Consider the following 27,197-nt stretch of genomic DNA (forward strand, 5'->3'; position numbering starts at 1 on the left):
GACTGACTCCACCCACTGTCTGTACGACCTTGGCAGGTGGGTGCTGGAGCCTCACACGTTTCTCTGTGGCCATCAGTCACAGAGGCTGTGAACAAAGGACATGGGGAATACGCCTTTCCTTTCTGGTTGTCCTTCGATGTGTCCAATCTGAGAAAAAACACAAGGTAGTCCAAACATCACTCAAATTAATCAGGATTATATTAATTAGCTGTTGTTACCTCCACAAATAGCCACTTTAACAAGATGGACAGGTTTGCATCCCTGTGCTCCCAGGAGCTATGCTGTCAAAACCAATAGCCCCTGATATGGTCCTCCAAGACAAAATGATCCCAATGGACAAACTGATCCCTGCTCTGTCTTTGGACTTCTGCACTACTCATGGATTGGCTGTGACAAACACCATGTTTGAGCATAAGGTGGTATATACAGTAAGTATAATTGGTACAAGAACACATCGGCCAAAGACTGATTGACTTAACTGTCGATCATAAGAACTGCGGCTGTATGTCTTGGCCAAAGACCTAGGAAACCCAAATGTCTAGTGAGGGTGAACTGGGAACATCCATGAGATCTTCCACTCATTTTGAACAGGGACACACAGTGGTCTGAGTGGTCCATGTTCAAAGCCTCCATTGCGTAGGTGGTTGTCAGCGGATGTGGTCAGAAGGTGCTCATTGCATCCATCTAGCAGCTCACTTAAATTTCTTTTTCCTGCACCATATGTTCTAGTCAAGAATCAGGATGTTCAGTAAGTTCACGTCGCTTTCTTTACAACAGTGATGAAGCTGACGATGAGGCTTAGTGTTACTTACCCACCACTCCTGATCTTCCTCTCCAGTGACAATGATGACTTCTCCCTCTGCAAAGGTCAGTTCATCGTCGTTATCGGCCTGACAGTCGTAGATGGTTTTCACTCGCCGGGTTTTATTCTTCACCTAGAGAACAGACACAAAACGAGCAAAAGAGTCCATTTTCTTTTCTGGGTCTTTAAACTTTGATTTTGTGAAAACATATTATTATCTGAAGGATCCTCACAGAGTCGATTTTGCGTGGCAGAGGGACGGGCATTTCCACCACGCCAAGCGGTGATTTATCAACATCTTTAATTGCTGATTGAAGTGACGGCTCCACCTGCTGGACAGAAGACTGGCTCTCTGCCGCCACCATCTTGGATCCCTGTGTCTCCATAGCAAGAGGGGTGGGGCCTGGCCTGTTGCTGAGTGGCAGTTTGGGTGGGGGGTCTGCAGTCTGAGGTTTTGGTGGAAGGTCTCTGAGGAGAGGTTTTGGAGGTAGGTCAGACAGGAGAGGTTTGGGGGGAAGTTCGGACAGCTGTGGTTTCTCAGCTGTTGGGGATTTTTGAGAGGAGTCTACCGGGGTGAGGGGGGGTTTGGGGGAGGCGTCAATGAAAGGAGGAGACTTCTGGGGGTCAGGCTGGAAGGAGGAGGACAGTTTATTGAGGAGGTCTGAAGGCTGGCCTGGCTTGTCCACAAAAGGGAGGTGGATGATGTCGATCTTCCTTAAAGCCACTGAGAGACAAAAGAAAAAAAAACAGACTGAAAGAACTGAACAGGATTAATATCCAGAAGGAGGAGGCAAATCATGTATGGTGACAGTCGAGCACTGACTGTCACCATACATGATTTTCCTCCTCCTTTTGTCTCATTTCCACTTCTCAGGAAAGCCATTTTGATGGGCAACTGCAGACAGTGACTGATAAACCTCCCTCCTTAAGGCTGGTGGTTTATTTTCTGTCTGCATCTGTTTGTTAAAAACCAACGCAGAGTTCAAAATAAGACAAGCACCGTTCTCTCCAGCTGCCCAGCTTCCGGCTTTCCGTGCGGACCGCAACTCGGAGCTCTCTGGAAAGACGAGGGGAGGTGGAACGTGCTTTTTTGTCAACGAAGGTTGGTGTAAAGATGTCACAGTGTTAAGGAAATCATGCAGTCCTCATCTTGGGTCTTTATTCATAAACTGTAAACCATTTTATTCACCGTGAGAGTTCTCCTCGTTCATCCTGGTCAGTGTTTACAGTCCACCTCAGGCATGTGTATCGGAGGCGTTACAACACCTAGCTGACCAGGTATCAAGATATACCAAGAACTCCCAAAATACAGACAACAGATAAAGTGTCCCACCAGGGATCACTGTCTGGTTTGGATCGGCCACCAAACAGGACAGAAACAGACTGCAACAGACAATCAGGTCTGCAGAAAAAATCATCGGGGCCGACCTGCCCTCCATCCAGGACTTATACCAGTCCAGGGTCAAAAAACGGGCAGGAAGCATCACTGCAGACCCCTCACACCCTGCACACAAACTGTTTGATCTGCTTCCCTCTGGTAGGCGTTACAGAGCTCTGTATGCCAAGACCACCAGACACAAAACCAGTTTCTTCCCCCAGGCTGTCTCCCTGATCTCCCCGTAAACCACCTGCCATTGTGTGAACCATCACACTGTTTGCACTACATCATTCCACTGTTTGCACTACATGTACTGTATATATATATATTTATTTATCATTTTTTATTACTATTATTTGTTATTTTGTATTTTGTATGGTGCACAGGAGAGAGAGTCAAATTCCTTGTATGGTCACACGTACTTGGCAAATAAAGCTGATTCTGATTCTGATTCTGCAGCAGTTACTCCAGGAAGTTGTAAATAAGTAAATCTTTACTTATAGGGCACTTTTTATTTTTTACACAGAGTTACAAAGTCACAATAAACAACATACAATTAAAATGAGACAAAGGTTTTTAAAAGCTTCTTAAAACTGTTCACAGAGTCACAGAGGTTTTGTAGTTGATTCTAAATTTTACAGGTCGCCAGTGGAGGTGCAAGAGCAGGGGTGATGTGGGACCAACGATGAGTTCTGGTTGGAAGCCTGGCAGCTGCATTTTGAACCAACTATAGATGATTTAAGGCATTTGAGTGAGACACGTGTAAAGGGAGTTGCAGTAATCTAAACAAGAAAAAATGAAGGTGTGGATCAAAAGGCTGAGATCTGCTGAAGACAAAGCATTTCTGATTTTGGTGATATTTCTTAATTGAAGAAAACAGGACTGTAGCTTAGTGACCTGAAGGTCGAAGGTGATGGAATGATCAAAGAAGATACCAAAGCTTTTTGCAGTGGGTTTGATATTATGTTGAAGTGGCCCAAGAAACTTATCGACAGCAGTGGCACAGATATAGTATTGTATAGCAGAGGACCTGAGGAGGACACGCGACTATCAACACACACACTGAAGTATCTGTTTTCAAAGTAAGACTGAGTCCATTTTAAGGCTGTACCAGAAATGCCTACCCAGTTATGCAGTCTGTCTAACAAAATGGCATGATGGATGGTGTCAAAGGCAGCAGTCAAGTCAAGGAGGATGAGGATGTTATGTCTGTCATCCAGGTCATCTGGGGCATAAGAGCTTAAATTGGGGCAACTAAACTGGACAGTTTAGAAGAAGCCTTTTGGATGAGAGGTGAAACATCTCCGCTTTTAAACTGAAGTCCTGAAAGTCCATTCTTCTTCTTCTCTTCTAAGTCCTGAAATTGTTCCTCTACCTCCTCTACCTTTCCCCCAATGGTTTCTAAGGTTTTGTTTCACCAAACTGTAGTAATTTCTTATGGGGTAAACACAGGTGATCAACATAACAGGCATATATGAAGAGCTTAGAGAGCTTCATCTCACCTTTCTGAGGTAGTTTGGGCAGAACTCTGGGTCCCAGTGTGGACTTGGTATTACTGGAGGTGGTAGTGGACAAGGTCAGAAGAGGTCAAAGGTCATCTTCACCACAGTCTGTACTTGTATTCATTATACTTCCTTAACCGTTCAGGAGTATTTCATTTGTAAAAATACCTCTGCTGCTGCTGGATTCCCTCAAACTTGTTGGCCCTGTTTCCAGGTGGGGGGGTTAACCCACTTCCTGTGTGAAAACAAATAGACTTCCACCAGGAGTCAGACATCAGATGTTGGTTGGGATTGTGTGGTGTGGTGTTGCTACAGTCTTACCTTTACCTGCCGGTCCCGGCAGGACTGGACTTGGGGGGTCAGACATTGTGCGCTTGTGTCCAGGTGGAGGGGGAGGGGGTCTCTTCTTTAGGGTAGAGCTTCCTCCTCCCACAGCCCAGCTTCCTCCTCCTCCACCACTGATCTGAGAGGTGAGGGGGAGGGAAGTGGGCGGGGCAGCAGCAGTACCTGAAGGAGGAAACCAATCAGTGAGCTAATGAACACATTACTAAAATACATCATATTGCAAATATTACCTTTAATTATTCTTCAGTTGACAGTGAGAAGGAATTAAAAGGTCAGCCTACCCTAGAATCTTGAGAGCTCTTCAAACACCCTGGCTGCCTTCAAAAGTCTATCCTCAAGGAATCCTTGCAACACTGGAAATCTTAAAGGACTTTTAGAACATCCCTGAATAGTCTCGGACCCCCTGAGACTTAAAAATTTGCCGTAGGACCACTTATCGTCCCCTATGAGACCATCTTTAAGTTCTCCTTGACCTTAAAACTTCATCATGAGTTTCTGGCTAACACCTTTTAGACCTTCAGAAACACCCTCAATAAAGTGACAGCAATCCTAGTCCTCACAGTACCCCTACAATGTCTTAAATAACCTCAGAAAATAAGCTCACAGACCTCCGAAACCACCACAAAGTCTCCTGGAATGTCTTTGGTGAATGTTTCCTTTCAGAACATCCCAGATGGAATGAGAAAACCTCCAGAGCCTTTTATAACTCCTAATGTCCACTTAAAGCCTCCTCAAGTAGCCCAGGCATTTCCCCTAGAATGCTCACAGAAAGGTTCCCTGCAGAGATTCTACAGATCTCCACTCAGAACCTTTGAAAAACCTCAAGGCCATCACCATTATCTTCACAAACTAATCACCCAAAAGACAAATGACCACGAACTCAGCCAATTGATCGCCTATATATTCATCCAACTGCCCATCCTGTGGCCAGGCTGTTCAGTTATGTTTTGGGAGGCACTGGTGGCCCACGTCCAGACTGAAGCTGAGGTACTGTTTTTTTGTGTGGGGGTGACACTGTTAGAAATACAATCAGGACCAGTAATTTTTCAAGAGTGGAGGTTAGCCAATAGCTCTTTTAGCCATGTTATGGTGTCCACACATCAGACCCAGCAAGTCAGAACAGTACCCTACTGTAAATCAGTTTTTGACCAGTTATTCAGTTATTCACCTTTATAAAAGGACCACAGAAGGAGACAGTGGCTATATTGCTCACTGACTGCCATGGCTCTTGAACTGGCTGACAGCAAAGTCCAGTATAGGATAATAAATAATAAATTAAAAGAGCATTAAAACTGAAATGATCAAGCAGCAACCAGCCTCAGAGCGTTTGACTTCATCTCCTTCAAGAACTTGTGGACCACCTTCAGAAACCCCTGTAACCCTTCAAGATTTTCTGATGCACATTCAAGGACTTTTGGAGCCCATAAAACATTGAGAAACCTCTGCACCTCCTCACAGGGGCCTCTTACCTTTAACCTGGCTCCTGGCAGCTGGCGAAGGTCCTGAGGTGTCAGGGCCAGGGGACAGAGGATTGTCGGTGGACGTACTGTAGACAGGGTTAGCGAATGCCCCATAGGAGAGACGCTGCTTGTCCCTGTAAGGAGGAATGAAGGAGGCCGGTAAAGAAAGTTTCTCTTGGGAGGAAACACTAGAGGACGGACAGAAACTCTGAGGACGGAGAGAGCGCTCCTTCTTCACCGGGCTCGGCTGCAGGTGAGAGCAGATCACATAATGTACAGGAAGAGGAGGAAGAAGGGGTCATTAACACGGTTGTACCAAACCTAGATGATCCATTGTTCTGTGGTTTGTTCAGTGCTACCTTGTCATCCAGTTCATCGTCACTCTCGTCCAGTTCGTCCAGTCTAAGGTTCCAGTCATAGTCAACATGAACATGAGGGTTAAACCTGCCGGAAACTGCCTCCACCAACTGGGAGACAGAAAATTGTTAATGTTCTCCCCCATCATCTTAATGAAAGGAATATTGTTGCTCTGCGTCAGGAATCAGGAGACTGTTTTACAGCATTTACTGCAGGAGTTAATTTAACACTTGTCTGTCTTAAGTAAGTGATGAAATCTAAGAAGTTCTAATCAATGATTTGGAATTGGAAACTTACCTTAAGTAACATCATTGTCTTCACCTGTGTCACAGGTGTTTGCTTATACTAAAAGTTATCACAGTCAATCAGAACGTTCTCTGTGGCCATAACCACATATTGACATGTTGTTGAGTGGTTCTAGTCATGGTTCCTACCAGTTCTTCACATCGGGAGTGCTTCAGTCTGTGGGCAATGTCCAGCGCTGTCTCTCCACTGTGATTGGCTGCAAAGACACAGAATACAAACAGCTTGAAAAAACAGAACAATGGAGCTAAGCCACTAGTTTCCTCCTGCTTCCAGTCTTTGTACTAAGCCAGGCTAACCACGTCCTGGAACGGACTCTGTTCTGAACACACAGCAGAGGGAGAGAACTAGAGGATCTAAATAAATGTCAGACTGCTCGTTTAATCAGCCGAGTGTAGTTTACTCTCTTACTCTTGTGGATATCAGGTTTTCCTCTCAGCAGCACTTTCACACACTGTGGTTTGTCATAGAGACAGCAGTAATGCAGAGCTGTGTTTCCTCCATCCGTCTGTCCATCCAGGTTCCCACTGCAGACACACACGTCAACACACACAACAAGTTAACACACACTGCTAATGCATCGGCAAGCCGAGTCCGGCTGATCCTTTATCGTCAGGGCAGAGCTGGAAAAAACATTTTCAGTGATAACATCAGCCTTCATATTGATCAGGAGCTACTGAGAGACAAAATGAAATACATCCACACACAGCTGTGAGCACCAACAATTTTGTACCTGTTCTGGACCAGGAAGTCGACCAGGTGGAGAGAAGAGTGATCAGCTGTCCAGATACAATAATGTAATGCTGTCTCTCCTGCTTCCTAAACAAAAAAAAAACATGTTAAATAACTGATCATATCAATATGACACAAATACAGCAGAGAGCTCAGACCTTCACCGAGGCGACAGGATCCGATATCTGATATGCATGCACTTGAAATTCCTTCAAAGAACTTCCCAATAGTCGAACCTCGGATCCAAGAGGAACAATGTGGTTTTCGTCCTGGTCGTGGAACACTCGACCAGCTCTATACCCTCCGCAGGGTGCTTGAGGGTTCATGGTTTGCCCAACCGGTCCACATGTGTTTTGTGGACTTGGAGAAGGCATTCGACCGTGTTCCCCGTGGCATCCTGTGGGAGGTGCTTCGGGAGTATGGGGTCCGGGGTCCTTTGCTAAGGGCTGTGCGGTCTCTGTACTCCCGGAGCAGGAGTTTTGTCCGCATTGCTGGCAGAAAGTCGGACCTGGTCCCTGTGCATGTTGGCCTCCGGCAGGGCTGCCCTTTGTCACCGGTCCTGTTCATTATTTTTATGGACAGGATTTCTAGGCGCAGCCAGGACCTTCAGCGTGCGCTGGGGAGGTTCGCAGCTGAGTGCGAAGCAGCTGGGATGAGAATCAGCACCTCTAAATCCAAGGCCATGGTTCTCGACCGGAAAAAGGTGGTCTGTCCCCTCCAGGTTGAAGGAGAGCTCCTGCCTCAAGTGGAGGAGTTTAAGTATCTCGGGGTCTTGTTCACGAGTGAGGGAAGATGGGAGCGTGAGATTGACAGGCGGATTGGTTCAGCGACAGCAGTAATGCGGTCGTTGTATCGGTCCGTCGTGGTAAAGAGGGAGCTGAGCCGTAAGGTAAAGGTCTCAATTTACCAGTCAGTCTACGTTCCTACCCTCACCTATGGTCATGAACTTTGGGTCATGACCGAAAGAATGAGATCTCGGATACAAGCGGCTGAAATGAGCTTTCTTCGCAGGGAGGCGGGGCGCTCCCTTAGGGATAGGGTGAGGAGCTCTGTCACCCGGGAGGAGCTCGGAGTAGAGCCGCTGCTCCTCCACATCGACAGGAGCCAGTTGAGGTGGCTCGGGCATTTGTTTCGGATGCCCCCTGGACGCCTTCCTGGGGAGGTGTTCCAGGGATGCCCCACCGGGAGGAGGCCCCGAGGAAGACCCAGGACACGCTGGAGGGACTATGTCACTTGGCTGGCCTGGGAACGCCTTGGGGTCTGCCCGCAAGAGCTGGACGAAGTGTCTGGGGAGAGGGAAGTCTGGGTATCCCTGCTCAAGCTGCTGCCCCCGCAACCCGCTCCCGGATGAAGCGGAAGAAGATGGATGGATGGAACTTCACAATATCTCAGTTGATGCAGATGCTCTCTCCATTACCACTGAAACCTCCGAAACAAGTTGCAGAGAATCCCTTTGTAGAACTGGGAAACAGCTTCAAGGACCTCTGGAAATAAACTAAGACCTCCTTAAAGTCTTCAAAAAATTCTAGGACTAGATAACTCAAGTCCCATCACCTCCTGCTGGACATCTAGAACCTGGTCAAGTAATCCCAGTGTTTCCCCTAGGACCCCAAAAACTACCGAAAGTAAGACCTGTGGTACTTCAGGAAGAAGTCTGGGGACAGACCAACAAAAGGGAATCTCCTGTCTGACAGACCTGATGTCCATGTGGATGTACTGACTAACAGGTCTGATGTCCAACCAACCTTCCCTGGTTCAGGGAGGGGCTGCAGCAGCTCCACCCCCCCTGCGTACAGCTGGATGATTGACAGCAGGTCTCTGGACTGCACCGCTTCGTACACCTCGTACAGACCTCTGGTTGCCGTGGCGACAGTGCGCATGGCGAACTTGTGGTCGACGTACTTGGCATTGATGAACTCCTTCCTTGCTGACCTGCAGCAGATTAACAGGTAAACACAGGACTTCCCGCTGGCTACTGACCACAAATGACTTCATATAAGAAACGTTATTCATATGCAGTGCGTACAAACACATGCAGACACTCACATGTCACTGCACGCCGTCGGCTTCAGGGACACAGATGACAGACCGGCCTCCAGGATCCCATTGAAATTAGAGTTCCCAACATTCCTGGCAAGCTGACAGGAAGGAGGAAGAGATAGAGTAAACAAAAAGAAGTGAACAACGGTTAGCAGAGAGACAGACAGACAGCTGAGGTTACCAGCAGCTCAGATGTTCCCAGTTTGTCCAGGTCTAGACTCTGGATTCTGGACACGTGGACCCCCATCTCTCTGTGGATCCCTGAGCACTCGATGCAGGTCAGAATGCCCAGGTTAGTGGAGAGCCAGCGAGGATCTAAAAACACATTTTATCAAGTGACAACATCACCAGAGTGTTAATGAAATTCACATCCAATCGCACTGGAAAGTAACTACAGTTACTCAAGTACTGCACTTGAACAAAATATGCAGTGCTTGTACTTTATCTGAGTATTTCAATTGTATGCAACTTTATACTGCTTCTCCGCTCCACCTCAGATGTGAATATTTTTGCTGCAGCTTCAGTTCGTGTCCAGATGTGTTGATGCTGAATGTCTGTGATAAACTGAAGGATGAAGATGAAAATCCTCCTCCTCCTTCAGCTGAAACAGCTCTTTAAAAATCCTGATTGAGCTGAAAACAGGCTGTTTGTGTGAGCTCGGAAACCTGTTTGGAGGTCCTGGATCTGCCAGGACAGACGGACTCCATACTCATGAGGGTCTGATAGAATCTGATGTTCTGCTAGAGATTAAAGCAGCCAGCAGAAAGGAGCTCAGATGAGATGAGAACATCCAGCAGGAAGATCAACCACTGACACAGCAGATGCTACAGGAACACACTGTACTGCAACATGAGTACTTCTCCTGCAGGACTTGTTTAAATATTCACAGTGTGGTATTAGTACTTTTTCTTTTATGAGTCTGTGCAGATGGAGCTATGAGAACACACACACACTCACACTCACACATAGTCTCAGACACACACATACACAAACACACCTGTGGCTCCACAGTCGCAGCAGGTGTTGTTGCCTGGCAACCGCAACACCTCATCTATGATGCTCTTGGATAGCTCCTCCTCCTCCTCCACACCTGAAGTCTGACCTCCGCCCTGAAACGCCACGTTCATGGCCTCCTCCTTACTGTTGGTCAGCACAGACACCCAGCTGTAGCATATGCACACACACACACGCACACACACACACACGCACAGCGTGTCACAGGCTCAGTGTCTGGTTAGATGGAGAGCTCATGACTATGTGCAGGTTAAATAGGAAGTGACAGATTTGCAACCTGACAAACTCTGACTCGTCTTCAGCCTGGAAGTGGTACGTTCGATTATCTGCAGGAAAACAACAGAAGAAGAAGAAGCAAACAGGTCAAATCTCTGCCAGCTCTTATTGTCCACCAGAGAAAAAGTTCTTTAACAAACACATTAAAGGGTCCTGATCAGAAAAATCTCAAATATCAAAGCTGGCATCAGCCTCAAACATCAGGCAGACTTACGAGAGATGAGGTCAAAGCATTTCTTGTCCTCTGCGCTGGGTTTTACCTGACAGGTGAGCAGGTTCAGTCTGACTGGCTGTCTGTTAGACTGACAGACAGACACACACACACACACACAGATTATCTAACCGCAGATTCAGACTTTTCATGTTTGATTACATTAACAACAAATCGTAGTTACTTTCTGTTACACATCACAGCTGCCAACTCTAATATCAGATTATCCTTGAACACACAGGTGCTGTCTGATCAGAAAATAAAACTGACACTGACTGTGATGATTCTGCCTCTGCACACTGATTTTCTGAAGTCAACTTCATTCATGATATGTACAGCACACACCACAGGAGGAACAGACAGACGGGAAGCTGATGTCTGTACACAACAGACCAAAATAAAAACAACTAAATCAATATAAAAACTGATGAATTCAAACAGAGTTTGTATTGAATGAAACATGAAAAATCATCAGCGTGGACTCCACCTATAACTTCAAAGTGCTGCTGGTAAAAAGTGCAGGCAAATGATTTCCTGTCATCTGACACCCAAACAGCTGCTGAATATTTCATCATGTGACTCAGCGCTAACAGCCTCCATTAAAACCACTCAGCGGACAGAGAGCTTCCTGTACTCGGCTCAGTTCCTTCCTGTCTGCTCATTAAACTTCAGACGTCACCTTGAGATTCCATGATGGACTCAAAGCTTCAGCCTGAAACCTTCTTACCATTTATGCGGTTTGAGATCATTAGTATGAGACCAGGCGACTTAAAGGTGAATATCTGATCTGATCTAACGTTTACAGCAGGTATTGTTTATATTCACCTGATGTGATGTCACAGAGTAACAGAAAACCTGTTATAAATAAAAATAATATCATGTTCATTTTAAAAAGTAAATCTAAGATTAAGATTAATTAATGTGACATATTTTGTCATTGGAGGGAACTCACTCCAACGAAATTTGTGCTCTGCATTTAACCCACCCAAGTGACGTGCACACACACACACACAGCAAACCCGGGGCAGTGGGCGACCGCGTGCAGCGCCCGGGGAGCAGTGGGGGTTAGGTACCTTGCTCAAGGGTACCTCAGCCATGGACACCGGTACGGGGAATCGAACCAGCGATCCACCGGTTACGGGTCCGACACCCTAACCGCTGATCCACGACTGCCCCTATTTGTTTTCATAAATTACAATTTTGACCAAAGAAAAGCTCAAAACAGACAGCAACGCTATGAATTCTGGTCTCAGGACAACATGATGATTCAAATGTTCTTCTTCATTCTGGAGGGTCAAACTCTTAATCATTCTGACATTGTAAATTCCAAGATGGTGCTGCAGGAGCAGCAGCAAGTTGTGGCAGCTCTGCCCCCTCTTCTCTTCTTTTTAGTTTTTTCTACTGTTTTTTGGCGTGTTTTACCTGTTTTGTTGCAAATGTGCACACAGGGACACCACTTTTATAAGTTTTGTTTTTTGCTTTTTGCTGTTTTTTGACCTTTTTGGCACTTCACTGGGGAACCCCTTCAGCTTCAGCCATGGCTCTATTGTTTACACCAGGGATCAGCTGTTAGCTCTATGAGGTCCTGCTCTTCTCTACGCGGAGAAACCAGAGATTCCTGCAGAAATACGGAGGAGAAGGAGAGGCTGCAGAGTGGGACGAAAGATCCAGGAGAGGAAACGGAGGTACAGACCATATATACCCTCCGTTATTATGGGAAATGTCCGTTCCCTCTCCAATAAGACTGACGAGCTTACAGCCCTGATCCGGCTGCAGAGGGAGTGCAGCCTTATGTGTTTCACTGAGACCTGGCTGAATGGACTGATACCGGACTCTGTGGTTTCCCTGGATGGTTTTAAACTGGTGCGTGCTGACCGGAGAGTGGAGGACTGTGGTAAGGCGGGGGCTGGCGGTGTTTATTAATGAGAGATGGTGCAACGTGGGTCTGCACTAAAGACATCGAGTTACTTGCTGTTGGCATTCGGCCTTATTACATCCCAAGGGAGTTTTCGCACGTTATTGTGTTTAATGTGTACATCCCTCCCTCGGCCGATGCAGCAGCCGCCTGTGAGTTGCTCCACAGTGCAGTGACCAGGATGCAGACACAGCACCCACAGTCCCTCCTGCTTATCAGTGGAGACTTCAATAGAGCCTCTCTATCTTCCACTCTCCCCACATTCACACAGTATGTGAAGTGCCACACCAGGGACAACAAGACGCTGGACCTTTTGTATGCTAATGTCAAAGACGCATACACCTCCGCCCCCCTCCCCCCGCTGGGACGCTCTGATCACTGTCTCGTTCATCTGGTCCCTGAATACACACCCAGGGTGAGAAGAGAGCCTGCACAGAAGAAGTCTGTCAAAGTGTGGACTGATGAGGCCAGTGAGAGACTGAGAGACTGTTTCCAAACTACAGACTGGGAGACACTTTACAGCTCTCATGGTGACGACATCAGTGCAGCGGCAGACTGCTACACCCTCAGTGTAGGAAGGAGCTACAGCAGCTCCTTCATTCCCACTGCTGTCAGACTGTACAGCTCAACAGTCTAGTCCTCATTTCCTCCCTTAGGAGGACTTGTATAGAGCTGTATATTGTACTGTTTACTTGTAAAATGTTAGTATCTCTATATTTTTAAAGTTCATCTTATCTTGTTATTTTGTGTCTGCTTTCATCAGCCTTCTTAAACTTCTGCTGACTGGTCCAGTGCATGATGGGAGATGTAGGACTTACTGTAGCATGGGAAATTGTGAGGATGCCGCTCTTCACTGAACACTTCCTCCGCTGCCAGACCTTCCTCAGCCTGATGGAGAGAAAGAAACAAGTTGAAAAACACAGTATCATCCACCTGTTGACACCTGCACAGGTGAATAGAACAGAGAGACAGTCGTACCCATCGCTCTTTTTCAGCAGGTATCCTTTCTTCTCACAGCCAAACTCCTTGTTTCCCTGCAGCTGATGCATACTGTAACCACTACTCTGTTTACTCTGAGAGTCCTGACACACACACATACAGACACACACACACACACACAAACACACAGACACGCTGTGTGTTAACAGTACAGCAGCGCAGAACTTTTTAAACACCGACATGTTCTGGATAACACAGATCGTATGTTTCAGTGTTTCCATGGTGATAAGATGAAGATGTGGCTGTGAACTGAAGATGATGAGAAATCATTTGGGAGTTTTAGACTTACTCTCCTGGACTTCATTCAGAGACGGCAAGAGAGAGAGACAGAGACAGAAGTCAAAGGAGTGATGAGTGAGGTGGTCATTTTTAAAATGTTGTGACACATTAGACCACACCCCCTGACCCTCCCCTGTTTGATCACAGCCAATCAGCTCTGCAAAGGTGTTAAGTTGGTTCAGGTTTCTGCAGTAACACTTCAGATTCACTAAAGTCAAAAACGGCAGGACAGAAGTCAACTACGACTCTCAGGGTGCATTTTGTTAACAGGCAACCAATCACAAAGCTTCACAGTAGGGGTGGACTAAAGATTTCACTGAGGAAACTGCAGCTCTGATCCTGGATCAGTTTTGGATGAACTCATGCTCTGAATCCACTAGCACTCTGATTCACACCTCTGATTGGCTTCGTATCCACAGCAACAGCAGCCCTGCTGACGGGTAAAAAGAGTTTCCTGAGTAGAATCAGGAAAAGCAGCTTGTCCCACCCAGGTAGGCCCCGCCTCACTCTGTCAGCCCCGCCCACACCCTCCCAGGTGTTGTACCTCCCTCTGGTCCAGCTGTAAGGAGCTCTTGATGAGATCTCTGAGAGCCGTCAGCTGCTTCTTTTCCTCATCCTGACTCTGTTTGATCTGTGGAGACACGTTACACCTGTCACCTCACCTGTCACCTCACCTGAGCATCAGCGGGCGTCGTACTGATTACTTACAACAGAACATAAGCAAAGCATCTTACACTGAACAGGTCAGCAGCCAGTTTCTCAATGTACTGCTTCAGTTTGTCGGCTGTTTTCAAACCATCCTGAAAAAAACTGCAGGAAGTTCAGGAAGTTCAGTGAGTTTGCAAACTAAAATATGATATCAAAAAAAGCACATGACACAGTTCTTACTTGCACTGAGCATGGTAATACTTGATGAGGTTCTGCAGCAGGTCCACTCCCTTCTTGGTTTTAATCTCATTGACTTTGATCAGATACTGTTGGACACAGACACACAACTGTCACTCAAACCTTCAGTCAAACCCTTCAGCTGTCAGTCAAACCTTCAGCTGTCAGTCTTCTGAAGAAGAGGTCAAGTCCAAGTCAACTGTGTTAAGTCTCCAGTAAAATGAATCAAGTCTCAAGTTAATTGAGAAAAGTCTCAGTTCAGATTTCATGAGACAAGGTCCACATCAAGCCCAAGACATAAAAATCAATTCTTAGTTATTTGAGAAAAACACCTCATCAAGACAACTCTCAAGTCATATGTGACACCCCCAAGTCACAATTAATCCTTTAAAACAAGTCATGTCTCAGATTCATGCTAGTGGTCATGCTGACCAGTCCCCTCCTTGAACCATCACCTTAACCTGGTTTAGGGGTTTGAGTACACGAATGACCCTAGGAGCTATGTTATTAGGGGCTTAATGCCCCAGGTAGGGTCTCCCAGGGCAAACAGGTTGTGTACGTCGCCCGGATCAGCACTACCAGAGCCCCACCCTGGAGCCAGGCCTGGGGTTGGGGCTCACAGGCGAACGCCTGGTGGCCGGGTCTCTGCCCATGGGACCCGGCCAGGCACAGCCCGAATAGACAACGTGGGCCCCACCCTCCCATAGGCCACCCACCCACAGGAGGGTTCAGAAAGGGTCAGTGCAATGTGTTTTGGGTGACAGCTGCAGGCAGGGGCCCCGGCAACCCAAACCCTGGACAAAAACTCTGGCTATGGGTGCATGAAATATCACCTCACTTGGGGTGGGGGGGTGAGCCTGAGCTAGTGCAGGAGGTTGAGCGGTAGGGCCCCACACACAGCCTGGGCTCTGGAACTCAACTCCTTGAGAGAAGTTGGACTCTCTTCTATTCTGGAGTCGCCCATGGTGTGAGGCAGCGAGCTGGTGTGGGCTTGCTTATAACTTCTCAGCTCAGCCGCCATGTGTTGGAGTTCTCCCCAGTAAACAAGAGGGCCGTTTCCCTGCGCCTTCAGGTAGGGGCTAGGTCTCTCACTGTTGTCTTGGCCTATGGGCCAAAAAGCAGTGCAGAGTTCTCGGCTTTCTTGGAGTCCTTGGGAGGGGTGCTGGAAGGTGCTCCTACTGGGAATTCAATGCCCACGTGGACGACGACAGTGACACCTGGAGGGGTGTGACTGGGAGGAACGACCTCCCCGGTCTGAACCTGATCAGTGTTTTGTTGTTGGACATCTGTGCTAGTCACAGTTTGTCCATAACAAACACAATGGGCCACAAGACACAATAGGCCGGAGGTCAATGATCGACTTTGTGGTGGTGTCATCTGACCTTCGGCCGTATGTCTTGGTCACTCGGGTGAAGAGAGGGGCTGAGCTGTCAACCGATCACCACCTGGTAATGGGTTGGATCCACTGGGAGAGGAGGAAGCAGGACAGACTTGGCAGACCCAAATGTACTGTGAGGGTCCGAGGGAATGTCTGGCGGAACCCTCTGTCAGAGGGGTCTTCAACTCAGACCTCTGGGAGAACTTTGACCAGATCCTGAGGGAGGCTGGGGACATTGAGTCCGAGTAGACCATGTTCTCCACCTCCATTGTGGAGGCTGCTGTTCTGAGCTGTGGTCGTAAGGTCTCTCGTGCCTGTTGCGGTGGCAACCCCCCAACCCAGTGGTGGACACCAGAAGTAAGGGATGCTGTCAAGCTGAAGAAGGAGTCCTGTTGAGCCTGGTTGACTGGTGGGACTCCCGAGGCAGCTGACAGGTATTGGAAGGCCTAACATGCTGCAGCCCGAGCAGTTGTGGAAGCAAAAACTTCAGAGAGGCCATGGAGGAGGGCTATAGTCGGCCTTGAGGAAATTCTGGCACACTGTCTGGTCCCTCAGGAGGGGTAAGCAAGTGCCCTACTAATACTGTTTACAGTAGAAGTGGGTAGCTGCTGAATTTGACTCGGGACATTGACGGATGGTGGAAGGAGTACTTTGAGGATCTCCTCAATCCTGCTGACATGCCTTCCGTCAAGGATGTAGAGGTTGGGGACTCAGAGGCTGATCCATTCATCACCCAAGCTGAAGTCACTGAGGTAGCTGGGAAGTTCCTCAGTGGCAGAGCACTGGGGAGGATGAGATCCATCCTGGGTACCTTAAGTCTCTGGATGTTGTGAGGCTGTCTTGGTTGACACGCCTCTGCAGCATCGCGTGGGAGTCGGGGAGAGTGCCCCCGGACTGACAGACCGGGGTAGTGGTCCCTCTTTTTAAGAAGGGGGAGGGTGTGCTTCAACTACAGAGGGATCACACTTCTCAGCCTCCCCGGGAAAGTCTATTCCAGGGTACTGAAGAGGAGACTTCAACGATAGTGAAACCTCGGATTCAGGAGGAACAATGCGGTTTTCGCCCAGGTCTTGGAACACTGGACCAGCTCTAGAACCTCCGTAGGGTGCTTGAGGATTCATGGGAGTTTGCCCAACCTGTCCACATGTGTTTTGTGGACCTGGAGAAGTCTTTCAAACCGTGTTCTCCACGGCATTCTGCGAGAGGTATGGTATGGGGTCCAGGGTTCTTTGCTAAGGGCCATGCGGTCTCTGTACTCCCAGAGCAGGAGTGTGGTTCGCATCGCTGGCAGTAAGTCAGACCTGTTCCCAGTGCATGTTGGCCTCTGGCAGGGCTGCCCTTTGTCACCAGTCCTGTTCATCATTTTTATGGACAGGATTTCTAGGCGCAGCCAGGGGACAGAGGGTGTCTGGTTTGGGAACCACAGGATTTCATCTCTGCTTTTTGCAGAAAAGCAAAAAACAACTGATGTTGTCCTATTGGCTTCTTCGAGGTATGCAGCTGAGTGTGAAGCGAGTGGAGGAGTGGAGGAGTTCAAGCATCTCAGTGTCTTGTTCACGAGTGAGGAAAGATGGGAGTGTGAGATTGAAAGATGGATCAGTGCAGCGACAGCAGTAATGCGGTCGATGTATCGGTCTGTCGTGGAGCTGAGCCGAAAGGCGAGGATGTCGATTTACCAGTCAGTCTACGTTCTTACCCTCACCTATGGTCATGAACTTTGAGTCATGACTTAAAGAACGAGATCTCGGAAGTCTGGGCATCCCTGCTCAAGCTGCTGCCCCTGCGCCCCAGTCCCGGATAAAGCGGAAAAAAATGGATGGATGGATGGATGGATTTCAGCCTGTAGGGGGACTCTGTGGTACCTCACACGTCTGCAGCTGGAACAGCCTCCTCTCTTTCTCCATCTCTTCAGCGATCTCAGCTCCGGTGATTTCGGTCCGGATCATCCCGTGTTGTTTGGCGTTTTCTCTTTTCTCCTTCTCGATCTTTGTGCTGAGAAATACAAACACAAGCTGAGATGGAAACTTTAGATCCACACCCGGTCGTCATGTCCTCCGGTTCTGTCAACGCTAAGTTCATCTGAGACTGAATGACATTGAAGTTCTGCAGCGGAAAACAACTCAGTGAGTTTCCAGTTATCAGTTTTAAACCTGAATCTGAAATCATGAAATCTGCTCAGCGATCAGAGGAATCAGGTTGTTTTTTAATGTCCTAACGGGTAACACCATCCTCTACCTTTGAATTTTACCCTCAGCCAATCAAAGAGCAGATGATCAAAGTTGTGGTTTGAAGGTTCAATTAAGTGAGTTTCCTGTTTTATTTTGTAGTTTTGTCCTCTTGTGTCTTGATCAGCTTTACACTGACTTGTGTCTGCTCTGCCAGTTCATCTGGTTTTCTCTGCCTCCTCTGGATTTTTCTTTGTTGCCTTTAGTTTCACTTCTTCTGCTTCTTTAAAATTCATTGAAGTTTCTCATGTTCACGTCATCCCTTGTGTCTTTGTCTGCATTTTGGGGTCTGATCTTTAAACTAACCCAACAATCAGCAGGCTGACCCGACCTTACAGCTGTTTACAAGTCATTTATAACTCAAGAAGATGTTGATTTTATATCGTATCAAAGCTGCCAAACCGACTCACAACTTGGTCTCATAGTCCTTCCAGGCTTTATCGAAAGGCTTCTTCAGATCCTGAAACAGAAAACGAAACAAACAGAACCAACAAACCAAAGTTTATTCTGATGTTTTCAGGCTCTAACAGGCTAATTAAGTTAATACCATGAGAGAGCTGGAGAATGAAAACTGGACTGAAACAAACGGAAAAGCTGAGTCACCAAATGAGCTAAAAGAATAAAATTTAAAAGATTTTTTAAAATGTAAATGATGGAAGAATTACAGATGAAGACTCTCACCCCTTTAACTCCTTTCAGATCTCCCTTTAACAGCGAGTCCAGAGTGAAGACGACGTTATGACTCAAACTCTGCAGCTGGAGACCACACAGAGAAATATTTCAGTTTCTCTGCAGCCGAGCGTATCGACTGATGTTTTCACTGATTGATTGTTTGCAGGTTTGACGGCTGACTGACCAGGTTCTTGAGCAGAGCAGCGAGTTCTTTAACGAGGCAGGAGAACTTAACGAAGGCCGCTCCTAGCTCTGAGTTGTTTCCTCCCAGTCTCTCCAGAGCTTGACTGAAGCTCTCCTGGTTCCCAGCATGCTCTGCTCCACCGCCGCCACAAAAACAAAGACATCAGCATCAGCAGCAACAACACAGTCAGCAGGTTCAAAAATGTGTGTATGAACTGTCTGAATGTTGCAGGATCTGAGCTGTACCTTGTCCTGAACTGTAGATGGATTTAACTGACTTCTTCACTTTCTGGAGAGCTGCGCGGTCCTGATCCAGAGCCTGAAGACAGAGACGGAGGGGCGGAGAGACAGACAGGTTCTGTTCATCATCTCGCTGATGAAACAAGACAACGTCCACAGGAGAAATCAGCCTCGTCCTCAGAGCTGAAGAAACATCTCTGTACATCCTGTCACCTAAAAATAATCGCCCCCGTCCTGTCATTGGGATCCCTGTCTGGTGCCGGTCTGTCCCTGGTTTAGACTGCAGTCATGCTCAGAGGTCTGTGAGGCTCAGCAGGATGTTTATCACCTACAATGTTCTCCGTGTTCACCGTCTCACTTTAGCACGTTAGCATGCTGACATGAGCTAATCATCAGTAAACACAAAATGCAGCTGAGGCTGATGCGAATGTCAGCAGTTCTGCTCGTGCTTGGTCAGAAACCAAGGTGTTGATTACTTTAAGATGTTGGCCTGACGGTGGCACGAGACGAACAGTCAGAGGATCACCACTTGGTGAGTGTTCATCGTGAGGGGAACGTGAACATCTGAACAGCTGGTGAGCTGTTTCAGTCTGATGTTAGCATCTGTAGAGCCGCTAACAGGCTGAAACAAACAGAAATGATGATGATGTGACTTCATATCAACACTTTTCTCTGATTGAAACATTTGGTCACATAAAGATGTTCTCTGTAATCTTGAGTCTGGATGTTTGTCATTACGCTACAGTAAGTCAACTGATTCATGTTACAGGGCCCAGCGCGACCCCGATGTCCTCATGCTGGAGATTTAAATGTCTTCTGTCTTATTTAATCATGTTGCAACCTGTACACAACCACCGAACATGGTCTCAGTGATTCACCCTGATCATCCTCCCATTGTTTCATCTGTTGCCGTGGAAACCTGGACAGAGGATGTAGATTGTCAAGGCGACCATGTGGTGTCACTCTTGCCATCATCATGATTTTCTTCACCGTCTGACTGTGATGTCAGTGAACACCTAACCCTAACCCCCCGCCCTTTAATGTGAAAAAAACAAAACAAAGCCCTGCCGTAATTTGAAAAGCCCTTAATGATCACATGAATTAAAGTTTAAATGCTTAATTTCGTCGTGCATGTGAAATATTACAAATTCTAACTGCTTATATTTTAAGATTTAATATAAAAACGTTCCTAGTGCCTAAGTTGAAAATCAAGGCCTTTTTAAAGATTTAAATTTCATAACAACATTTCCTATAAATCAACTGAACATCACCGACAGTCCTGCAGACAGACGGCCCACATAAAGCTACAGACGGTGACGTTCAGAGCGTTCCTGCAGGACAGACTGCAGCGGCCGATGGAGCCTTCAAGGTGACGTCCTCCCTTTCAGCCAAACTCCATTCAAAATTCTCGCACATCTAACTTTTACTGACAATTAGCAAAACAAAACACAACAACAACATTGTGTTTGTGTCTGTGATAGATGTTCCAGTCGGGGTACATCAGGCAGCGCGCACTTCAGGGACATGTCAACTTTCACTATCAGCTCGTCTGTCTGCCCCGCAGACCCGCGCTGCTAAAGGCCCTGCAGAGGGCGGCAGTGAGAGCGCTGAAATCCAATTATCACCTTAAAATATCGCTTATATGTGAGCGGAACGTCAGAGGGGTTTTTTATTTTTTATATTTACATGATACTCTGAATTTTCATACATAATTATACCATACCATGACATTCGACAAATGACCACAGATAGTAAACCGAGCTCACCAAATTGTTCTCTCTATCGTTGTGGTCACTGGAGGGAATAGCATCTAACAGGCCGGGAGACAAAGATGGGAGGTCAGGTTGAGGGTTAAGTGCCCCGACAGGCAGACAGACCGGCGGACAGACAGACAGACAGGTGGACAGACAGCCTACCTCCTCCAGGATGCTGACGGTGTTTCTGCAGCTCTGAAGCCGGGTGGTGAAACTGGACGTGGTGGGGGAGTTGTAGTCCTCGGTGGTCTCCGACAGGAACTCGCATACTGAGATGTGATCCGTCATCGTTCACACCAGAGAGCCAGAAAAGCAGCGAGAAGTGGGAGTCTGGGCGGAGGTGACCCGCGGTGCGTTCAGGGACCTGCGGTGTGTGCAGATGTTTAAAAGCAGCTGGCCTCAGATCAGATCAGATGTCCTCTAATGGTCTCTCATCAGTCTGTCTCCTCCTGGTGATTCATTCTTTTCTCTCCTCCTCTGACCTGCTGTCAAGTCACACACAGAAAACCACGTGACTCTGGTGCGGACTTTCACAATAAAAGTCTACAAAGTAGTCCCGTATAGCAGTACTGGATGTTCAGCACAGGAAACTCCGGGTCAAAAAAACAAACAAACAAACAAAAAAAAAAACCGAAAAAACAAAACGCTTCTGAGAAAGTAATGAAAGAATACATTCTAGACATAATGTAAGGCATTTCGTTAGATCAAATTTATTTACTTAAATGTAGCAATACAAGAGTCTAAAATATAACTTGAAGTGATCAAAATAAAAATGTGAAGTCCAAACATCATTCTATAATATAATAAAAACAATAAACATAATTAATTACTTTTTGCTCGCACTTAGATCTGTTCCCATTCAGATTTCTATAATTTGCTGTATTATACATTATTATGAATTACATATACAAGTTTACAAGGAGAAAATGGGTTATAGGTTATGTATTAAAATTAAATGATTTTATTGAACAAGGAAATTGAAGAAAACTATAACTTATTTATTTAAAAAGATTATTTGGTTACTTAAGAGGAAGGGAAACTATGGACAATAAATCATTCGTTCAATATGTTCATCTTATTATTTACATAAATAAATGAGGAGTCCCACAAGGTTCTGCACTGATATAATGTTGTTGTTGTGATTATTGTCTATTTTAGGTTAATATTTGACTATTATTAAATTTGTCTTTTTGCTGATTCCCCTTCACACAACATTCCTTAACTTTAGCCTTTTATTTTGAAAGAAAGAAAGTCAAATTCTGTGTAACTTGACACTGTCTCGGGATCAGCTGGCAAGCAACTAAAAGTGAAGTGCGCATGCGTGACACCGCAGGCTCATTAATGTCAGCTGACAAACACTTTAAAACTGCTCGTTAATAGAATTAGAAAGAAATAGAAATTTAAATTATCACAAGAACTATTCCAAACTGTTGCTTTCGCGGTAGCTTCAATATAATAATTCAAATAAACAATAAGTAATAACACACATAGCTGTTTAAACCGACAAGGAAGAAGAAGAAGAGCAGGTGGAGGCTAACTGTGATGTGGTTTTTGAGTTTGAGAGATTTCTTTTCCAGCTAAAAACAAACAATGAAGCCGTAGCTTGTCTGCAGTCTGAGGATGAAGGTCGGGAGCTGGAAAAGCACTGAGAGAGAACCTGGACAAGGATGAACCAGTTTATGATCACAGGACTGAAGTGGAGGTGGGAGGACCTCATATCGCAGCTGATGTCTCAGAGGAACCCGTACAGTCCAGCAGGTCTCAGAGGGCAATGATCATACTACAGCAGCGAGATGCGGCAAAGCACTGAACTCCGTCTGCCAAAATAAAGAACAGCAAAGCGCCACTGCTACGTCACTTCCGTCGGAACCACAGAAGAAGAAGGAGGAGAAGCAGGAAGTGTCGGAAGTGCAGTCAGAACATTAGCCTGCAGGCTAACGCTCTCTGATATGACGTTTCTAAGCTAAAAAGTAAGTTTGGAATTGACGCCGTTTGCAGCTTCATTAATGAAATGATAATAACTGACGCTAACTGCAATTAGCATGTAACTTAGCTGACTTTCTGTCCGACTGTGAGTGTAAATGCTGTTAGCAGTTAGCTCAGAGTTTTAGCACAGTATTAATCTGAATAGAGTTGATAATCGGCAGCTTGTGTCTGTCATGTTTTCAAAGTGGAGTGGTTTAAGGTACCGACTGACCGCTGGTCAGCTAATTAACCTTCAGCTCGGTCAGGTGAGCTGCAGCCACGCCTGCTCGTCCTTTAAACTGTAATGTTGCCGTTCGTCAGTTAGGCTGCAGAGGGTCCAGAAGCTCCTGATACGGCTTTACCACCAGACATGTTTGACCTGAAACAGACACTGAAGAAATATACACGTCTCATTACATAAAAAAACAAAGTTAGTTTTATGTTTATCCGCTACGGATAGCGATCACTTTATTTATTTATTAATCTGTCGATCAGTCAGCCAGAGAAGTATAACATATCTTCAAACGTCTGAAACAGCCAGTTAATATGAGACAGTCAGCAATGCTACAGACTTTAGCGTCGCATTTTATTGGATCACGTTTATCTTCTACAATCAGTGAGTGTCAGCGTGTCGAAGCTGAGGAGCAGCATTCAATCACATCTGATCGGGATCAATGATGGAATCAGTTAAAAGAGGATTAATTCCTCAGGAGAGAAGAGAAAAATTCAACAGGTTTCAACACAAGTGTTCAGTCACTCGGTGGTGACAAGATTTTAAACCGCTTTCTTCATTCTCATTCATCCGGTCCAGGCAGATGGACGTCCATCTTGATCCGGGGTCTGCTCTGAGGTTTCTGCCCTCTGAAAGTCAGTGTTTCCTCTCCACTGTGGCCAAGTGCTTGCTGAAGGGGGAATGTTGGGTTTCTGTGTTACAGTTTAATTAAAGAGTTAGGTCTCGAGCTGCTCTAACTGGAAAGTGTCATGAGATAACTTTTGTTGTGAACTGGCGCCATACAAGTCAACTGAATTGAACTGAATTGTTATCAATAATCATTTATGTTGGGGGAAAAAATCAAATTCTTTGATCACCCATTAATCAGGTCATTTGTAGTTTCTGTAGCAATGTAAATGTGTGTGCAGATAACACAGACCTGACTACCCACAATGCTCTGCTGAACCTGGATTTATTATTCACAGGTTGAACGATGCTGATCATGAATGAATTAGTATAACTGAAGTCACAGTGGGTCAAATCCTGTAATGAAGAAGGTTTACAGGAAGTGGTTGGTCAGCTGACTGATGAAGACATCACCATCATCACAATTTCAGCTCATATATGAGCTTCATGTAAAGCTCTGAAATGTCTGATCCCACCCCCTCTGTGCAGGTGTGCAACCTGTGTTGACCTCAGCAGGCGTTGCCGAGGGCGATGGCTCTGATCGAAGGCGTCGGAGACGAGGTGACGCTGCTGTTCGGCTCTCTGCTGCTCCTCCTCGTACTGCTGCTTGCCTGGATCTCCACCCGCACCTCCGAGCCACCAGAGCACCTGTTCGCCTCCACAGCAGGCCCCGCCCCCTCACTGAGGAGCAGCCCCACTCACCAAGACACACCCACCTCTTCCACCAACACCAGCTCTTCATCACCCTCCTCCTCCCACCACTTGGGCTCTGTGAGTGACAGTTCTCAGACAGACGCTCTGCCTACCCACACCTCCACCCAAGAGGAGAAAGGAGGAGGGGAGGGGGGCGGGAGGGGAGAAGCAGGAGGTGGAGATGGTGTGAGGAGCAGGGGAGGAGAAGGAGAAGGAGGAGCAGCAGAGTCTCCATCCTCTCAGAGGAACATGGTGGTCAGACTGAAGTTTCTGAACGACACGGAGAGAACAGCTCAGGTCAAACCGCAGGACACCGTCGGATATATCAAACGGTAACAGAGTACTACATACTGCTACAGCACTACTGCATTACTACTGCTACCTCAGGATAAACTCGCTGATATGAGTCACAGTAACTTGTACCACAACAGAAGGAACAAACCTTAGACTCAGCCTGTAGGGACAACATCAGTGAGAACCATTTGTATTCAGAGGGAAAAAAAACAAACATTTTTAAGGAGCAAAAGTCATAAAAACTCACTGCCTTAAATAAAATAAAAAAATACTACAAGTAACAGCAGTAATGTTAGTGTGTGTGTGTGTAAAACAGGACAGACGGACAGCAGCTCTCTGTACGTCACACTGCTGGACTGATGTGAAAAGTGTCCAGACTTCAGCGGCAGAATGTTTTAAGGTGCATCAGTCGGGTTCACATGAGCTCAGAGAAGTCAGCGGCGTTTCGAGAACTTGTTCATATGACTCACTGTGTATAGTAGAGGCAGCAGGGTTCTGAGGTGTTCCTGAGCCCGTGTCCTAACATCTCTTATGCACCGTGTGGTTTTTTTAATGCAGTGCTGCTGAGGGGTCCAAGGTCCTTCAGTGCTGGTTTTCAGCTTGCCTCTTACATGCACAGATTTCTCTGGAGCTTTGAATGATATTATGGATTAGATTGTGAAATCCTAAGTTCCTTTCAGTTGTGTGTTGAGAAACTGTTGGATGTTTGGCCACAGTTTTTCTCACAATGCAGAATTCAGCCCGTCCTGTCGCACCCAGTCAGGATCCTCTCGTGTTACCACTAAACCAGTTTACCTGTGGACTGGTCCAGACTGGTGTTTATGACCAGTACACAATGTTGCCAGTTTGTTGTTGTCCCGACTAGTTTGAAATGTGTTGCTGCCATCAACTTTACAACAAGCAGAAGAATCCATAAAGCTGATGAGGTCTGTTTTGGTCTTGGATTTGTAATCCTGCCTCTGGTTCATTTAATGTCCAGACTCTGAGGACTGGTTCTGACCTTGTACCTCTTCCCTTTTAGGACCTACTTTGCGGGTCAGGAGCAGCAGGTGCGGCTAATCTATCAGGGTCAGCTGCTGCAGGATGACGCTCAGACTCTGGCCTCTCTGAACCTGGTCCATAACTGCGTCCTGCACTGTCACATCTCCCAGCATGCCAGCCGGGGGTCTGCAGGGGGCCCCCGGCCTGCCGACCAAGTGCAAGTGGCTCTGAATGTGGGCAGCCTGATGGTCCCCCTGCTGGTCCTCATGCTGTCCGTGCTGTGGTACTGTCAGATCCAGTACCGGCAGTTCTTCACCGCCCCGGCCACGGCCTCCCTGGTCGGAGTCACCATCTTCCTCAGCTTGGTGGCCTTTGGAGTCTACCGCCGCTAGCTGCTCTCTGATTGGCTGCTGCCTCTGTCTGTGATGTCTGACCTCTGAGTCAGCTGGGACTTGAATCTGCAGGATGAAACAGATGCTGATAGTTAATGTCTGTTTTTCTGTTGCCATGGAGAGACTGAGTGTTAATGAGGACTTTAATTTTTATTTTTAGATCACAGTTTCTCTGTAGGTTTCTCATCATTGTGCCTCTTTTACTTTGTGGTTTCGCTTGTTTGTTCTGCTCCTAAAGGGGGTCCATGTCAGACCAGCACTAGACTGTAGACCGGACCCTTTTGTCTGTCTGAACAGGAGAGGAAAGTGTATATTAAATTACAAGTTTTGAAGAGAAAGAAATTCTATTAAATCATTTATTTATCTTGTTGTGGTTCTTTGTCTGTGAAGAATTGGAGAAGTGTACTTCAGGAGGTTCTTGGGATGTCCGTCCAAATCCACAACCCGTAAGTCCACAAAGGGAACGTGGACCTCCCGAGAGTCTGAGGGGCAGGCGTCGCTCTGCAGGTCATCCAGAATCCGTAGCGATATGGATGGACGTGAACATTATTTGAAGTTGCACATAAAGAACATGGAGGGACGGCATGACGGAAACGTGGCCGAACACGTCTTTACTCTTCCTGTCACTTCCTGCTTCTACTCCACCTCACAGGGAAATACTGCACTTTTACTCTGGTACATTCATAAGACTGCTTCAGTCACTGGCTGCTTTTTATATAAACAGTTTTACACAGAAACATATGACGTTTCTAAAATCTGCTGTTTTGTTACCAACTAAACTGTTTATAGAAGCACGACTGAAGCTGTTAGTCGACTAATCAGAATTATTGATCTGCATTCAGGATTACGATTCTTCATTTTTCTGTACAAACATTTGATGGTTCCAGGTTCACAAACGTGAGGATGTGCTGCTGTTCCTTTGAATTATTGAATTTTATTTTAATAATAGGGAGGTTTTTACTGTTGACTGTATAAAAATCATCTGTTTATGGAGAAAATAATCAGCAGATAAATCAGAGTGAAA

General features: G+C 46.5%; 2 protein-coding genes across 6 annotated transcripts; one reads left to right on the forward strand and one right to left on the reverse strand.

Moving 5' to 3' along the window:
• Positions 1-9: 9 nt before the first annotated feature.
• asap1a (ArfGAP with SH3 domain, ankyrin repeat and PH domain 1a) lies at positions 10-22,793 on the reverse strand. Of its 5 annotated transcripts, none has more exons than XM_046409514.1 (29): positions 22,663-22,793; positions 21,113-21,432; positions 19,203-19,275; positions 18,958-19,088; positions 18,783-18,857; positions 18,512-18,561; positions 17,739-17,868; positions 14,502-14,587; positions 14,348-14,423; positions 14,158-14,244; positions 13,314-13,417; positions 13,154-13,223; positions 10,424-10,511; positions 10,211-10,259; positions 9,917-10,083; positions 9,101-9,234; positions 8,926-9,017; positions 8,625-8,811; positions 6,881-6,966; positions 6,559-6,674; positions 6,279-6,346; positions 5,847-5,954; positions 5,497-5,734; positions 4,004-4,189; positions 3,851-3,917; positions 3,683-3,735; positions 1,036-1,526; positions 813-935; positions 10-147 (listed from the first exon to the last, which is right to left on the reverse strand). In XM_046409514.1, exons 2-29 carry the CDS (start codon positions 21,236-21,238, stop codon positions 73-75), a joined length of 3,336 nt encoding a protein of 1,111 aa, XP_046265470.1. In that variant the 5' UTR covers positions 21,239-21,432; positions 22,663-22,793; the 3' UTR covers positions 10-72. The 5 variants fall into 5 exon arrangements, with proteins under 5 accessions (XP_046265470.1, XP_046265469.1, XP_046265467.1 ...); XM_046409513.1 differs by having other exon boundaries at positions 21,113-21,435; positions 22,663-22,791; XM_046409511.1 differs by having other exon boundaries at positions 21,113-21,435; positions 22,608-22,741.
• Positions 22,784-26,537, forward strand: tmub1 (transmembrane and ubiquitin-like domain containing 1). Its single transcript, XM_046409541.1, has 3 exons — positions 22,784-22,920; positions 24,303-24,838; positions 25,822-26,537. The coding sequence occupies exons 2-3, from the start codon at positions 24,345-24,347 to the stop codon at positions 26,171-26,173; spliced, it is 846 nt and encodes a 281-aa protein (XP_046265497.1). The 5' UTR covers positions 22,784-22,920; positions 24,303-24,344; the 3' UTR covers positions 26,174-26,537.
• Positions 26,538-27,197: the final 660 nt, after the last annotated feature.

The sequence above is a fragment of the Scatophagus argus genome, chromosome 13, assembly GCF_020382885.2.
Source record: "Scatophagus argus isolate fScaArg1 chromosome 13, fScaArg1.pri, whole genome shotgun sequence".
In the NCBI taxonomy this organism is placed as follows: Eukaryota; Metazoa; Chordata; class Actinopteri; family Scatophagidae; genus Scatophagus; species Scatophagus argus.

Coding starts and splice junctions, on each gene's coding strand:
- asap1a (XM_046409514.1), bottom strand. CDS start 21,238: ATGACGGATCACATCTCAGTATGCGAGTTCCTGTCGGAGACCACCGAG. Junction 17,869..18,511: donor AAGGACTATGAGACCAAGTT/GTGAGTCGGTTT, acceptor TGTATTTCTCAG/CACAAAGATCGAGAAGGAGA. Junction 5,955..6,278: donor ACTCCCGATGTGAAGAACTG/GTAGGAACCATG, acceptor TCTGTCTCCCAG/TTGGTGGAGGCAGTTTCCGG.
- tmub1 (XM_046409541.1), top strand. CDS start 24,345: ATGGCTCTGATCGAAGGCGTCGGAGACGAGGTGACGCTGCTGTTCGGC. Junction 24,839..25,821: donor ACCGTCGGATATATCAAACG/GTAACAGAGTAC, acceptor CTTCCCTTTTAG/GACCTACTTTGCGGGTCAGG.